At 38.8% G+C, this 17099-nt stretch overlaps 1 protein-coding gene across 1 annotated transcript; it reads right to left on the reverse strand.

The window, feature by feature from the left end:
- Positions 1-166: 166 nt before the first annotated feature.
- On the reverse strand, positions 167-17056 carry RPS6KB1 (ribosomal protein S6 kinase B1). Its single transcript, XM_080563020.1, has 15 exons — positions 16849-17056; positions 13760-13809; positions 12622-12742; positions 12190-12258; positions 11642-11789; positions 11290-11347; positions 10244-10344; positions 9433-9523; positions 9161-9251; positions 8750-8857; positions 8405-8467; positions 7402-7479; positions 5719-5826; positions 5018-5130; positions 167-4486 (listed from the first exon to the last, which is right to left on the reverse strand). The coding sequence occupies exons 1-15, from the start codon at positions 16918-16920 to the stop codon at positions 4249-4251; spliced, it is 1509 nt and encodes a 502-aa protein (XP_080419146.1). The 5' UTR covers positions 16921-17056; the 3' UTR covers positions 167-4248.
- Positions 17057-17099: the final 43 nt, after the last annotated feature.

A 17099-nucleotide genomic window follows, 5' to 3' on the forward strand; every position in this document is an offset into this window, starting at 1 on the left:
TGCTGATTCTTTGTTTTTTTTTGTCTGCCACATCGTAGTAACGCGACCTTACTAGAATAAGGGTGAATATTAGTCAGATATAGGATCAGAGAATAATTTGTCCTATTATCTCTTCCAGTTAATGCACTTTCTTCAAGATACAGTGAGAATTATCCAAACCCAGTAATATTATCAAACACAGTTTATTAAAAAACAAAGAACTTAAAAGATTTATCAGCCAGGTTAGATTTACATTTCATAAATGAAACAAGATAAGTCATTCTCATCTTAGTTACAGAGAGGAAAGAAGCGAGTAACTTACATCCATGAGTGACATCCTCTCTGATCCGCTTGTCAGCGCCATGCTATTAAGATGCAGCTCTTCCTCATCAAGCCCACTCAGGCCAGGGTAGCTGCACAGCTTTCCACACAGACACACACATGCACACACAGACACCAACACCCAGCACATGTGATTCTGCAGGAGACAGAACAGAGAAGAGGATGACAAATGGCAATCAATACCCTCCCTTCAAGAGCCAAAGAAACTAGGCGAAGGTACCAACCCATGGTAAAGACAGACTGAGCAGAACTAGCATCTGTCAGGTCGTTTAAGTTCTAAGCATAATTCCACCTCCCTCCTTTTTCCTTCAAAGCTGTCATGAAAGACAGTTATACTTAGGCCCTACCTACTTCCTAAAAAATAAATAATAGGTCACTTGGATTGGCATATGTTTAAATTTTCAGTTAATTGCTATTCACACCTATCTTATTCTGCAGTATATTTAGCTCCAGTAAATTGTGAAAGATGAAAAACAGAATAGAGATTACCTTTTTTTTCCTACTAAGGCAGCTGAAGTTTGTTTCTTGAACACAGCTACAAGGCCAAGTTAATCTAGAAGAGAACAATCTGTAGACGTTCATACAAAGAAACCCCATACAGTAAATCATCAAGGACCTACAGGAAGAATACTTAAGTAATTTGCCTTGTTCTTAAAAACTTTTTTTTCTCCTTTACCTCTCTGTAAACTGGGAAACGGAGTGTGATTAACAGTGAAAGCAGTTTGGGAGTTAATATTAAAAGGAGAATAAGACCCGAAGTAAACATCCACCATATAGCGTGGACGCATATTAAATGTTCTCCAGCAGTTCAGCTTTTGGATAGTAAGAAAAAAAAAAGGGATATTCAAAAGAACAATTGACTCATTTATTTTTATCTTTTATTATGAGCTAATACCAGGATGACATTCAAATGTCAGATGGCACAATTAAGACAGTCTTGGTAGGAATTATTCCAGCATTCCCAAAATTACAATTTAGTACACAAATGGCATCAAATGTATGTATCACTCCCACAGAGAAAAAATGATGAAATTCTGAGTATCTTATACCAGAATAGCTTCTGCATTAAATGGGAAAAGAAAAACTGCTGGTAACACAGCTGACCTATAAACCTTTTGTGATAATGACCTGCAGAACAAAATACTCCCCCTATTTAACATCTAGTAAAAAAAAATATGACTTTTGTTCAAGTTTAAGATTTAATACTTTTATATGGTTAGCCAAAACAGGTATTAACCTCAGTTTTACTATATTTTTGTAATGCTACAAAAATCCTATAAAATCAAATTACAGTGATTTTTTTTCAGTGATTATAATTAAAAAAGCGCAGCTCATACAAAATAAAAAAAATAAGATTCTATACTCTAATGAAAAATTTAAGACATTTTTAAATGAACAAAAGAAAGCACTTGTTAAGCTCTCCAATATTCAATGCATTCTGCACTTATCTGAAATAGCCAGACAGGAGCTAGAACTCCACTCCCCTTAGGTCATGACTAGTAATTTTGACACTACTATATATATATAGAGGATCTATGTCTGATATTTTTACAAATAAATACAGGATAAACCATATTGCATAGTGTGTGCTTGCTGTCTGAGTCACACTCCAAAAGTTTCACAGTTATGGTAGGGAATTAACTTAGAATCTATGGGATGAAACATTGACAGTACATGAAATTTACTTTTAAAAATGATAAAACTGTATCTGTAATTAAGCAGTGAATTCAGACAAACAACTCTTGCCATTCTTGCCAGCCATACTAAACCAACTCTACTGGACAACTAGATCCAGCCAACCAAAAAGCAACTGTTAGCTGTAGCTAGGACCAAGAGAGATTTGCCTCAAAAAAAAAAAAAAAAAAGCTTTAAAGTCAGTAAACATGTTACGAAACCTATGTTAACAAGTGGCACGGAGCAGGCATTGCTCGCAGCGTTGCCTCTTTGCAAATATGTATAATACATACACACGTGAGCACTTTGATTTCGGTTTTACAACATGTCACCAGTGGCCATATTACCAAATGAAAAATGGTAACCTTCCCGTACAATTTATGTCACTATAAGGTAACTTGATGTTCCTTATAAAGCTTCAAAAAAAAGAAATTTTCCAACAAAAGGCTTATCAGGAAGAAAAAAGTACTATTTTTTGCTCAATCATAAGTATATTTTTGTTGGTTCTTCATTAGTATCACCAAGATATCACTGAATCCTTCTGGCTTCCAAGTTTTAGAAAACAGCACTCTGATTGGATTCAGCACGTGTAGAGTTTTATGGCTTGGATCCTATGGCTCAAAAAGATTCAGTATACACAGAATAAGCAGAATCTATAAAAAATCCCTACTGTTGTGAAACGCTAGAAGTAGACTTTGCACAGTTTGACTAAAGATAATGCAACATGTGGCAGGCAAAAAATGACAGGACTTGTATGCAGTTGCATGATCATATACACACGCACACACCATACACACTCTAACTAGTGTAAAGCTCTGCAGATATTAACCCTTTCACCAGCTATGTTCATGGAAATGCTTTCTTTAAGGCAGGAAGTATTAAGTAAGGTAAAGTTACCTTTATTTTATTCTTTGTACCTGTAAGTCATTTGTACAGATTTTGACAATTTCAAAAACATAAATAGTGTCCTTAGAACATGTTTCCTAAATTAAGTTGCTAAAGTTCTGACCCACTGTGGAAGACATTCACTGAAAGGCCATATAACATTTTTTTTCCCTCATACAATCAGCGAATTTATTGCCCCAGCATAGAAAAAAAAAATTAGTAAATTTAGAAATGTATAATGACAGGGAACTCCCATAAGCAAAATTTTATTTTAAAAAATTTTTCCTCGAGTTCTTACCCATTGGTTACAGAAAGGTTTATTTGCTAATGCTATGTAGAACTTGCGTATGTTTCCTGTGGTAATATATCCACATCGACTGACCTTGTGTTCCGATGCGCTTTTTCCTGACCTTTTATATGGGTAAGAATCTCAGTATATTCAGCTGTCTCCATCTAAGTGACTGGCATATACAAAAGTGATGTTTCCCAGTGAAATGTCTGCTGAGGACAAGGATGAAATAAGCAGGACGTGTATTTGAGCCCATGGCTTCCAGTTAAGCCTAGAACATAGCAGCATTGTGATTTGATTAGATCCATTTGTCTTTGCAGGAACAGGTATTTCAGCTGGGTAAGCAAGTGAAACAGTTCTTTCCCACCCCGCATTGCCAAGCTGGTAATTGAGTAATTTGCTTATTGATTTTTTGTTTCATGAGGAGAATCAGAACTAGAGCCTTTGCTTTCTTCGCAGCAACCAATTATTTTGCAGTTTAATTTTGGGATACTTTCCATAATGAGCTGAATCAAAAAAATCTATTTGAAAAATATATATTTTTTCTTATATATATAAAAAAACTCATTAGGTTTTGAATGTGAAATACCAATTAATTTTATCTCTCATCTTTGATTCCACCCCATTGCAGGAAACAGCTTAACCAAGCTTGCATGCTAATTATTCCTCAGACGCAAGCATATAGGCATTTCATACTTTGCCTAGTGAAAGGGCTAACCCTCCTTGACACATTCACAACTAGACCAGTGATTCTGAAGCAACATCCTGACCCTTAATACTGTCAGTTTCAAGCTACCAAGCTGAAAAATCCTTGATAAGGTGAGAAGATGTCACTGCGAATCAGTTAGATGATGTGCCTAGAGTTCTGCAATACCATTTTCTAAAGTTTTTTATGCACCATTGATTGACAGAAAAAAAAAATCCGTTTTTCTTTGCTTTCCAAGTCGCTCTGTGCAAGGACTGACTCTTTGATACTGTCACTTTTTAAAAGTAAACCATACAAGCCCTCATATTTCAACTTCAAGGGGCTTATGTCCATTCTTTGTTTTCCACCTTCAAAGGCTTAAAAAATTGTGTTGTCATAGATTCATGCGCAAGTGCTCTGGTCGTTTGGAAATCATGGGAAAAGCTTGTTTTTTATATGGCCCAGAGTTTGGTTGCCGGATTGGAAGTGGTGCTGAGGCCTCTCCACAGACTGTCACATCCATTTGTTCTATTCCACTTGTCTCCATTGGATATTCCACAGGTGTCTGAGTATTTGATGCGCTGGCAGAAGCACCTCTTCCCCAAAATTCCCCAGGGGAAAACTTTACAGGGCTTTAAAACAAGAAATACAAAAATCAGAGATGAAGATATACACAGCACAAAGGTACGTCCTTCATTCTGCAAGAAGCTGAACTGAAATGTCTGTTGAGAAGTATTTAATTCTTCCTTCCACTTCCAGAAGTTTGAGAGTTTTCAAGTCTATCATCTACTGTGGCCTCTTGTAAAGTAAAATCCTCTCATTTGAATAATTGGGATAAATTTCTAGACGATTGCAGAACTTTCTATACTAAACTGATCCTTGAGCAGCACATAAGCACTTTGGATGTTCTGAAAGCTTTACAGGAACACTGTACCAAAGTCACCAGACTGTGAGGCTGTACCAGTTTTGCATAGCTGGCAAATTAGTACTTCCTGTGCTGCCAAACACCATAAATTTATCTCTAATAATATGGTTTGTAAAGCTATCACTTTAATAGAAGATGGGGTTACTTAGAAGAAAGGCCATGTTTTTAACTACTTGCCAAAAAAGTGTATTACCAAAAAAAAAAAAAAAAAAAAAGGAAAGAAAGAAAAAAGAGATACCTGACTGGTGTCCTAGGGCTACCTATGAATCTGCGAGGTGATCGAATTTTTGGTTCAAAAGAAAATTTCTCTTTTACACTTTCAAGTACAGATGGAGCCACGTATGTAAAACCCTGCAAAACAGGAAGGAGTGCTCTGTAACATACAGGCAAGATTTACATTTCTGATCACTTGTGCAGTTATTACCATCATCAAATGAAAATTATAAAAAGAGCAGTAACAGTAGACACATAAACTCACTTCCTGAAGCAAACAGCAGGACTTTAGGGAATTTCTTACTTGGATGCCTGCTCACCCGATATTCCTACTCAGATCACAGATTCGCAGAGGCACGCTCAAATTAACTAATTTTGATGTACAGAATGGACTGACCCCACATCTATCAAAACAATCCCATCCCCAGGACTGTTAATGCAATTTCGAATTAGAACACTGACATTTCAGAAAGTAAGCAGTGTCTGTTGGCTGTGAGTTTTAACCTATCTATTATTTTTAAAATGCCCGAAACAATCAAACTGAAGTATATAAAGTCCACAAACACTGCAAACCTGTTGCAGTATATGTATTTAAAATTAAGATAGTTTGCTTCAAGTAACAGATGGTAAAATTCTACAGAATTAAATTACCTGAAATGCCCTACTGTTTCCAAGTAACACTACATAACTCTCCGCAGTCACCCAACACTTGTCTGGCTCACTTACCAGAAAGACCTGGTTGGCACTTTCACTGAGAGTAGAGTCATCTGGGCTATCAACAGGTGTCTGACGTGTAAACTTTGAATCAAACTGGCTCACATCCTCTTCAGATTGCTTTGCAAAAACAAAATGATTAAGGGTTTATATTACAGATATCAACCAAATGGCTTAGCGGTGATCAGTGTAGCCTCTGGATGGAGTTCATTCCATAGGTTTTTGGCAGAGCTCTGCTGTAGTAAAACCCTGGAGTGGTGTCGGAATCCTGTCGCTGCCAGTGGGAGGTCACTATGGGCACTGACACTGAGAAATAAAGGCAAGGGGGAGGGGCAAAAATTATGGATCAAAAAGGAACACAAATTAAAAAGATGCCTTTAAAAAATGTCAAATTACAAACAAAAACTTTTAGAAATACAATGCCAGTTTCTTGCAAGTGTAACCCTGGTCACAACCAGTATAGAACAAATGCAACTATTAGTTTCTGGAAGTCTCTCTCCAGATTAATTTCATCCCATTTTTGCAGATAGAGAAGTGTTTATACTGTAAGGGACAAATGACAACTGTGGAATAAGTGGCTCTGAAGAATATTCTTTAATTTAGTCAAAGAACAACAGACATCATTCCAAGATCCCTCTCTCACTCCTCAGGTATTACTGAAAAGGCAAATATGTATGCGATTCGTGGACGCCTTCATGCAACCATGGAAGCATAATGCTAAAAACCGCCTGGTTAGTAAGAACAACTTTCATAAATTTCCTAATAACAGACAAGAAAGCTATCTTCAAATACTTGGTTTGGAAATAGCAGTCTTTCATGTCATTCTGGATTTCATTCAAAAAAGGAGAGGACAAAAGGCCTGGAGTCCCCAGGAGTATGCTCAACATTAATGATGCATAAGTCAGTTCAAAGTGATACTTTTAGTAGAGTCAGGAACTGGCAAGAGTACCTATGCCCTTGCTGCTGTGGCTAATCGGACCCAGAGCAAAAAAAAAAAAAAAAAAAAAGAGACACGTCATGTAATCAAAATATAAATTAGGATAATACAGGCTTATTCATGACATCTTTGGTTTGAGGTGAACTTTAATTACTGCCTAAATGTACTAGACGCAGTATAAATATTAATAAGCAAACATCCAAAGTGCTTAATTACGTGACTTCATTTATTTCTGCCTAGCAACTATCATCTTACTTACTATATAATGTTTAGAAGCAGAAATTCAGAAATAACTGCACTTCCAAGACTGATTAGTCTACAGCTTAAGAAGCAGGAGGAATTAAAACTGAAGTAGAACTTTCTTCCTTCAGGAGCCTGAACAGATGGATAAATTAGCTCTTAGCTGATGTTGCCACCTTCTCACATAAGCAAGATTATATTCCAGTGACAGCTGAATACCATGACTGTAGAATAAGACAGAAAAGCATGAAGGAATGTTTTTGTTTCTTAAATGTTGATATAGCATCTCAGGAAGAAAAAAAAGAAATCTGCACTTAAAGTAGTTTCTCCCTTTGATTTGAAAAGGGTCAATCTGAGAACCAGTAACCTACGGTGATGCATTTAAGTATTTAAAGTTAACAGAAAGCAATGGTATTCTGGTTTGTAAGAGTGAATGTTTCTGAGTTTCAGATATCACATTGTTTAAGACTTTTCCTAAAGGTATAGGAGGAATATCTCACAGTACTCTGAGTACATACCAATAAGGGTTTAAAAGGAGGTTCCACCTTTCGTGCCAACAGCTCATCCCAGTTAATGTGTCTGAAGAACGGGTGAGCCTAGAAGAGTTAGCAATAGCACAGTCATGCATCAGCCTTCTGAGTAAAAATTGCAGAAATTTAAGATTAAAAAGTTAAGATCTAGATTTTATTTTAGGGTAAGATCTTCCAGAAATAAGATACAACTGTTGTTGTTAAATGTTACTGTTAAAGCAAATTAAAACAAGACCAAGAATTAATAAGCATGTTCTTTTCAGACCCTCTCTGTGGTGTCTTTCCAAAATCACATACAGGCCCAGCGTAATATATTCTGCAGCATTACGTCAGATTAGCTGGAAGACCTGAAAATTGATACCATACCTCCTAGTCAGACATATGTCCCTATCATGTTTTCCTTGAAAGCATTAGAAAAAGACGGTTGACATGCAAAACACCTCAACATTTTTCAAGTTTAAATGTTAGGTATCTGAAAATAATGATGAAACACTTTATTAATGACAACTTATCAGAACTGTGGAATGACTCTACAGTAGGTTAATCTCACCACAAAAAGTCAAGCTGGAAGACATAGGAACTAGGCTTCTGCTTAAGATTTCACTGTGCAACATGTAATGCCAATTAGTTACACTTTTCCCCTGGGAGTTGTACTAAATGTAAGGGCTGGCAGGTTTTTCATCAGATTGCTAGAGTAACATCTCTTACATGGTTGACTGTCAAATTCAGCATTGTGAAACTAGTAAAAAAGATCTACTGGAAGACAGAGCTAAAGAAGGAAAGTTATTTTCCAAATCTCAAATTACTGAATATGCAGACAACTGCTCTTTTGTTAAACTTCAAAGCATTCATGTTTCAATCACTTGTCATGCAGAGCTGCCTTTTTGCTCGTTACACTTCAAGACAGAACTCTCCTCCCCTGATGTACCCACTAAGCTACTGTATATTTTCAGTGAGGTAATTTAAGAATTCTTGAGTTAGCAAAAGTTACCTGAACTTCTCCAGCATCTCCAGGACCAGCTCCTAGACGTGAGGCAGCATTTCTTTTTAGCAGCTTAATGAGAAACAACATCCCAAATTAGTTATGCCGTTATGATTAGACTAGTCCTGACAGAAATCATCATGAATGAATACCATGCAGAATGAATATGGAACAATCAGAAAATCTGCATTCATCAGAAAACAATCGTATTTTCACGGAAAATCACTTTCTGTGCCACACAAAACCAAGACTGACTTAGTAGTAGTCAAGCATGGACTGAATAGCCATAGTTGGTATCATTATATTCCTATTTTCTACATACTCGTGTAGTACTGACATTCGTTAAAATTGTACCTTTTTAAGCAGATCTCTGGCTTCTTGTGTGAGGTAGGGAGGCAAGTTGAGTTTACACTTGAGAATCTTGTCAATTGTTTTCTTTCTGTTCTCCCCAGTGAAAGGAGGCTAGAAAGCACCATTGTAATGGAAGGAAAAATACGACTTGTTTAGGTCTCTTATTTGTGCACACAGAACTCATTTCAGTAATTTATAAAGCAGATAAAATTACTGCAAATGGGACTTCCAACTAATTGTTTGGATGAGAGCAGCTCATGACTGTAGTCAAAATCAGTATAGTCATATTTTAGTTGTATTTCTTACTTGCAGTCTCTACAGTTATGTACATATTTATACATGCAATTGAATTAGAATATGCGTAATTTCAAAAGCTATAAAGAGAAATACATGCAATTATAACTGTGCACCTACTGCTCCAGTCAGCATGTCATACATTAATGCCCCCAAACTCCACCAGTCCACAGCACGATTATGCCCACTCCTCATCAAGATTTCAGGGGCCCTATAATAAGAAAAATTGAAAATATGAACGTATTTTAATAATTAATACTAATTCTGACTGCTCGTTTTCAAGTAAAATTTCCATAAGTGACTGAACATATGAACCATCAGTTAAAAAAGGCAAAATTTAACCACTACCCCCAGCCCAGAGTAATACTTTTACGTTTCATCAGGCAGCTCACATGTATTCAATTGTTCCACAGAATGTGTGTGTGACTGTTCCGTCGTGAATAGATTCTTTACATAATCCGAAGTCAGTCAATTTTACATGACCTGAAATCAAATAAATAATATTTAAGAACATAAATGCTACTATTCTGACATTTATGTAAGATACGTTAAAAAATACTGTTAACATCATTATGCTATAACTCCGAACTACCTCAATTGTCTGAGGAAGCAATACAGTTCTAAACCAGAATGAGGTAATCACCCATAAAAATAAAGAATAAGTTGTTTAGTACAACATGAAAATCCTGGATGGTACAGATTGCCAGGCTAAATCAGTGTCATACAGTCAAAGTAACAGTGCATTCAGGAATTGCTGCTGAAGTGTCAACAGCTCCATCAGTCATATCATCTGCAGATTATCTGGCATCCTACCTAACTTGTCCCTTCCTAGCTGGTCTTCAGTTATCCCCATTACTGAAGTGTCAGAGATGGTGCAGTGGAGACACGGATCTTTAAGTAGTTTACAATGACCCAGTAGAATTATGCTCGAATAAATTTCAGAGATGCAGACATAGCAAGTCAACCATTCAAAAAGCGCCTGTGTCTATATACATAGAACTTGGAGCTTGCTGGATCCTCTCCATTAAATCTGAGGAAGCTATGTTTAAAAGCAAGCAATTAGCTTTGGCAGTTACACAGTTATATCGGGAGTGATAACGAACACACCGTTGTTACAAAGAAATTCTTGTAAGAATGAAGTGTTGTGACCTTTAAAGAATCACTTTCAAAAGACTGACAGTGTAACTATTATTATATTTCTACCTTGATGATTAAGCATGATATTTTCTGGCTTCAGGTCACGATAGATGATTCCTTTTTGATGCAAGTGCCCCAGTGCCATTGAGATTTCTGCCAAGTAAAAGCTGGAAGAGAACGCATGCCACACAATTAGACACATTCAATCATGCAAAGCATCTTAAGCACTAAGGCTACTACATACACAGCAATGATTCCTTGAAAGTATCATTAGAAGTGCTTGAGAGAATAAGCTAGAGAAACAATGATGCTTTTGAGGTTTGTTTGCCAAAGGGCACAGACACTCCAATTGAACTACAAAATTACACCATTAGCATTAGGTTTATCTGCTCGGTAGCTACCTTATTATCTATTTGAAGGGATCTGAATTTACCAGTTACTGGTTAAAACATGCTTCACTCTGTATTACCACATCTAGATGTCAAAGCTGAAGAAAAAACCTGAAGCTAAGAATGCAACCGGCAGCACCCTGAGTGCTATCAGTGGAGCAGTACTACAGCCTCATACGCACTTCAAAGCTTTTCTAAGACATTATCAGCACATGCTGTGGGAAGATACAACCATATTTAGTTGCGTGAAACCTAATCAAAAAGAGGTAACTTCAGCTTGTTTATATGTAAAATATCACTACTCAAAAGGCTAATTCTCATTCATTAGAATAATTACCTTTATCACTTCACATATCTGATCATTAGGAGAACACAGACTCGATAGTAATTTGTCAGTAATTGGCTGGTAAAATTGCACATGGATCAAAAACACAAGCGGATTCAGAGCAAGTCTTTCAGTCTTTTCCCCAACATCCTTTACCACAGCCCTGTGGAATGCAGCCACACTCAGCAACCAGCAGCGGACCCTCTCTGGCAGTAAGACTGTAGTTCTGCCAGCACAAACTGGTAAGCACAGAACACACGCATCTTCCCAAAGCCCAGTTAATTGCTGTTTTCTCTAGACGATGAAATGAATGAGTAGTTACAGTTCTCCCAAGTTAGAACAAACAATTTAAGCACTCAAAAAACCCCTATTAGTTTACCAAAATAGTTTTCACTTACCAAGCTGTGTCTTCCATAAATATCCCTTCTCTCTCTAACTGCATAAATAGTTCTCCTCCTGTCATGAGAAAAGTTAGAAGTATTATACTCTATTAAAGTGCGTTCTATCATTTTAGTCAGGGAAAAAACTGTTTTCCAGGAAAACTATTAAAAACAGTTAATCTGTACTGCTCTACAAAGAGTTGTTTCACATAAAATGACAACAAATTCTAGGTATTCTTAATGCTAGCCTATTGTACATTTTTCAGACCACAAAGCCAATAGTTAGTTGCCCTTTTATTTATAATAAGAAACCCAAGTTCTAGATTACCTAAGATACCAAGAATAAGGTAACAGAATTTCATATACTGACCGCTGAGATACTCAAGGATGAGGTAGAGTTTTCCACCAGTCTGAAAGGCATAAATTAAGTCTACAATGAAGGGATGTTTCACTTCCTCCAGTATATTCCGCTCTGCTTTTGTATGAGCTGTATCTTTTGCATTCCTTACAATCATTGCCTACAAAAAGCAAGTGAGTACAAGAACAAGTATGTAAGTACAAAAACACACTAAACAATTCAGGCTTTTATATTTAGCTTCATTCTGAGTTTACTAAATCACAACACTATATATGAGTCAGCAACAGAATAAAAATTTCCCCATATCAACATAACATGACAGGTTTCTTGCCAAAGTTTAATTCCTTATTTATTTAAAAGTCATAGAATACTTCAGACTGGAAGGGATCTCTTGAAATATTTCAATTCTCCACTAAGAACTTCACAGGTTAAACAATTTAGTTAGATTAATTATAATTTCAACTATTCCTCTGTAGCAACTGTACGTATCATAGATAAAGAGACTGATTTCAGGTATATTAAGTAATTATGTAACTGTAACACCTAAACATTCATATTACCTTTTTAAGAACTTTCATGGCAAAAATCTTCCCAGTATTTGCTCCAGTTACTTTTCGTACTTGAAATACCTATACAACACCAATACAAAAGTAATCACTTATTATTATGAACTGCATTAGCTGTACAAAAGTTAAAAACCAAGTTCTGGAAAACAGATACAAGGTCATCTGCAAATTGTAAAGGTGCCTGATGGAGAAGAGCTAATTATCTGAACACAAACTACTTTGGAATATTTTGTACTGCCCCCAGCTGGTGAGGCCCTGCCACTGACCTTGGTCCCAACCAACCTTGGCAGCCCTGAGGTTACCTTCATGGAGGGTGAATTTTTGAGAACACAGTGTGGTAAGACTAGACCTCACCAAAGGCAGCAGACGAGTACTTTGTCTGACTTCAGTATAACAGATTTACTTTTGTAGAAAAGAGTTCCTTACCTTTCCATAGCCACCTTTGCCAAGTACGCGTAGTAACTCAAAGCACTCGGGTCGGATCTTTTCTGGACCTCTGTTTACACTAGTTTCTGAAATCTCAAATTTTTCGCAATGTTCCATGCCACTGGATAAAACCGAAACAAGAATATAAGACTACCCGATACTTGAAATAATCAAGAGATAGTAATCAAGCAAATTACTTACTGCAAAACTTAGAGTATAACTGACATAACTGAATGGCTGCTTTGGAGATCTGGAGAATTCTTAGCATCAGAAATTGTATTTAGGTGTGTGCAAAGCAGTAAATTGCAACTTGCACAAAAAAAGACCATTCCTTCATTTTAATGCATAATAAATCTTTGTGTTATACCACAATTAAGTTTGAAGGACCACAGCCTCAAACTGACTTAGGTATTTCCACAAGATCTACAGGGCTATAAAGTGTGTTTAAGTTTTAAATCACATTCAACGGTACCAACGGTCACGGTAAGACTTCTGTAACATAAATAACATGCAGAAAAAGCTGTAACAAAAAAAGTCTCACAACTCTGAACATGCCACAATAGAAGACTGAACCATAAGTTAATGATGCTTCAAAATTATATTACATTTCTGGAAAACACGGGGCAAGGCCAACACATTGACCCAGCTGAAGTAAATGTAACTGAACTGTTTTAACTGTCACTGCTCTCTTCTTACAAGGGACACTGAAAACAATCTGGAAATCTATACGTGAAGTCAGGCTAAATGGTAGCTGTCTCATGAACTTCAAATCAGAACTTCTGAACTCTTGTCTGCTTCAGACTGCTATGCAAATATGCACTGTAGGCTTTATAAAACTGGCAGAACATACGATGTCCTGCAAACAGTGCACTACATTCATAGTGCAAGTATTAGTCAAATCCAATACGTGTCTTAGGAGAAACAAGGATTAAACACAACAGCGGGTTTTGCCAGAATTTTTTTTTATTATTGTTGTTTTATTTCAAGATACAATTCACAGATTTTAGTGTTAAGAAACAACTAGAAACAACTCCAACAAGAATGACAGAATTTTCTATTCAACTTAACAATGTAATAAAAGTAGAGATCAGATACAGTTGGCATGAATAGTACAGAACATTTCCTAGCAGCAACTTACAGGTCATATTGGCCAACTCCTCCATGGTCCATGCTCTCACTTAATTGACCCTGGGGACAGGAGGAGTAGAAGGAAGATTAATCACAACGTAAGAAACATAGCAGAATGAAAAACAGATGTACTGATGTATTTTACAACTTCTTCACATAAATAACTTCATTTCTTATATGTGTGTGTGTGTATATATAATTAAACAAGTTTAAATGTCATGAATAATAAATTATCAGCAGAAGGTAACAAATCTATAAAATCCTGTGCAAGAGTTGCAGAACTTCAACATATCTCAAACAATGACACAGGGAAACACTGTTTTACCTGACTGAATTATCACTCAATTATATATTAGAAGTAACAATTTCATCCTGCAAGTGAACCCTAAAAATGTTAAGGCATCGCATTATTATTTTATTATTATTTAGTTGCTCTTCCATAGGAGTTTTAAATACCTCCTACAATACTGTGCAAATTAGAACTACAGTAAAGACTGAACTGATGAACTGGGATTCACATGAACTAGAAGCACATAATGAACTGAGAAGGCTTTATTATTCTATATCAATAATAATCAAATCCCAATAGTGATGAAAGAATTAAGGTTGACTCTGGTCTTAAACACCTTTTCTGACCAATAATCATTCAGACAGATTAATGCAAAATACTAGCAAAGAAGGCTCTAGCAGTTCAGCACCAGGACCAGTCACCAAAGAATGCAGCTCAATTTTGAAGAGATATTTTCTTCGAAGAATTTTCAACTTGATCCCTTATGCAAGAGAATCCCTTCCTCTAATTATGGCTCTAGATGGCAAAAGAAGCGCAAACCAAGCAGACAGCTGGAATGCACACAAATAGAATTGAATGGGCAAGCTTCTAGTAAGCTTTAGACTATAGCTTACGGCTTTAGATTTATAAATACGCACACAAGATAGCGACTGCAAGTTAGTGAGAAACAGCCTGGAATGCGCAGACTGAATACAGATATTATGACGAGTGACTTGGGTGATTCAGGGAACCAGAAGAAAAAAAAAAAGCTGTACAGAGATCTGCAAATAGCAGACCAAGATAAGGAGTGTATTTTAAAATATCTGGTTAGGCTTTTTGCTTACAAAATCAAATTGTAAGCTTTCCATTGCTTCCAAATCATTTAACCACCAAAGCTTACAGAGGCTGGTAGATTTTGGGAGGTGATCTAGAGGGGAATTTAACTCCTGGTGCCGCCTACAAGCAGTCGCCGAGTCCAAAAGTTCAAGTCTGTTTCCAGGTCAGAGATTTGCTAGCTCCCATCCTCTCAATATCATTTATTAGAGAAATCCAGCCAATTGACATCTGTTTCACAATAAAACCTGCTAAAGCTGCCCTTGACCCTACCGTTAGACGACAATAAACACAGAGAATAAGCACCCATCACGTTCGCAGAACATCTTCTCTTCCCAAGTTACCCAAAGGTTCTGGCAAAGCCTGTACAGGCTGCTCTTGCTGCTGTCAACCACGGTTTTCCTTCTCAGTATTAACGTGAACAACATTCACTTTAGATACCACTCAACTATTTTCAGGATTTCTTCTTGTTTCAAAACCGAAAAATGCGACAGCATTCTAGCTGGGATGCTAGAGGCCCTTCAGTTTGTACTTACTTTTTCATTTATTACAGACTAAAAAATAAAGGTGCTTTTTTACCATAATGATTTGTGCTAACAACCGCACATTTTATGAGTTAACGCTCCATTTAAACGATTCTTCAGGTTTTCTAGAACAGCCAAGCCTACTTAAAACTAGAGCTGCTCTGTTCGGGATGCTCCTAGGCTCACGGTTTTCAGGCGGTGCCGGGGTCCAGCACCACAGAGATTGACAAAACACCCCAGGCTTTACATCTTGCTCACTTTCAGTTTAATGGTCTTAGCTGTTCTGGCTGCAATGTATTTCTGATGCTTGTAAAACATTTCTTCCCCTACACTTTCCTGAGACACTTCCCTTTCTTTCCTACTCTGCTATTCCCTGCCTGTCAGCCCTGTTTTAACTTCAGGTCCATTCTAACCTTCCCTTATTTTAACCTGACAACCACATTAGGTTGCCACCGTGCATTCACATTCACAGAAACTGTGCCAGAGATATTTAAGTCGTGACATCTTTTTCAAAATCCACAATAATTAATAAAACATTTAAATTATCTCCCATGACTGAATTATTGGAACGTGAGAGAGAAAAAATTCAGCTTTCTTGCTATCCCCTTAGAACCTGCTCTTGGCAGCATTAGCGGTGTGATGCAATGGACGTTTTTAAAGCCAGACGCTTTATTGATTACTGAGGTGACAAACACTGCTTTTTCCTGCAATCTTGAGACCTGGTCATGCCTGCAGCTGTCAAATATCTCCACAGCTTACATGCGGTGTGGGTGTTCCAGCTGTGACACTGGGCGTCTCAGAGACTCCAAGCAGTGTTTAAACAGCATAAAATAAACGCGGCTGCAGTTCAAGCAATAGCAACCATCTAATATAGAAAACACTATCTACAAGCAGCAGTACTAGAGAAGTATTAACGGCAACTGGAAGTTTCAACAGAGCCTATAGGACTGTTATAGCACGGCAGGCTGCAGACCACAAGGTGACCCGCTTGGGAAAGCGGCCGGGGACGCACGCTGATCCGCAGAGACGTCAGGCAGCGCTTTAAAGCTCTGCTTTTAATTCTGGCGCCAGAGCAACGCCTTCACACAGCCCGAGACAGCTCGGCGGCTCCGCGCTGACGCTAAAACGCGTGACGGGAAAAATAAAAAACCCAAACCGCTGCGACACCCGGGCCGGAGAAGAGCGCCCCGTCCCTGGGGAGGGGCCCCGGGCAGCGCGACGCGGTGGCGGCCCGCGGCAGGACGGGCGCGGGGCCCTCACGGCCACGGCGACGGCCTCGCCTTCCCCGGCACGGCCCCGCCTCGGCCGCGCTCCCCTCACCGCCGACTCCTTCCCCGGCCCCGGCCCCGGCCGGGCGGGATGGCCCCGGCGGCAGCCTCGGGCCTGCCCCCGCCCCGCCCCGGCCCCGGTCCCGGCCCCGCCGCTCCCCTCAGCGCCCGCCCCGCGCCGCCGGCCCGTGCCCGCCGCTCTCACCCCCTCCTCCAGCTCCTCGTCCGAGCCCGCGTCCTCGGGCTGGTCCAGGTCGATGTCGAACACGCCCGCCATGGCGCCGCCGCCGCCCCCTTCCCGGCTGCGCTGCGTGCCCGGGGCCTGCGCCGCCTCATGGGCCCGCACCCCCCAACTCCGCCACGGCCGCCATCGCCGGCTGCCCGGCCGCGCTGCGCATGCGCCCCCGCCCCGACTCCGGGCGCCGCGCGTGCGCACTGCGCCGCCCAGCCGCGGTC

The sequence above is a fragment of the Anser brachyrhynchus genome, assembly GCF_964034855.1.
Source record: "Anser brachyrhynchus genome assembly, chromosome: 20".
Lineage (NCBI taxonomy): Eukaryota > Metazoa > Chordata > Aves > Anseriformes > Anatidae > Anser > Anser brachyrhynchus.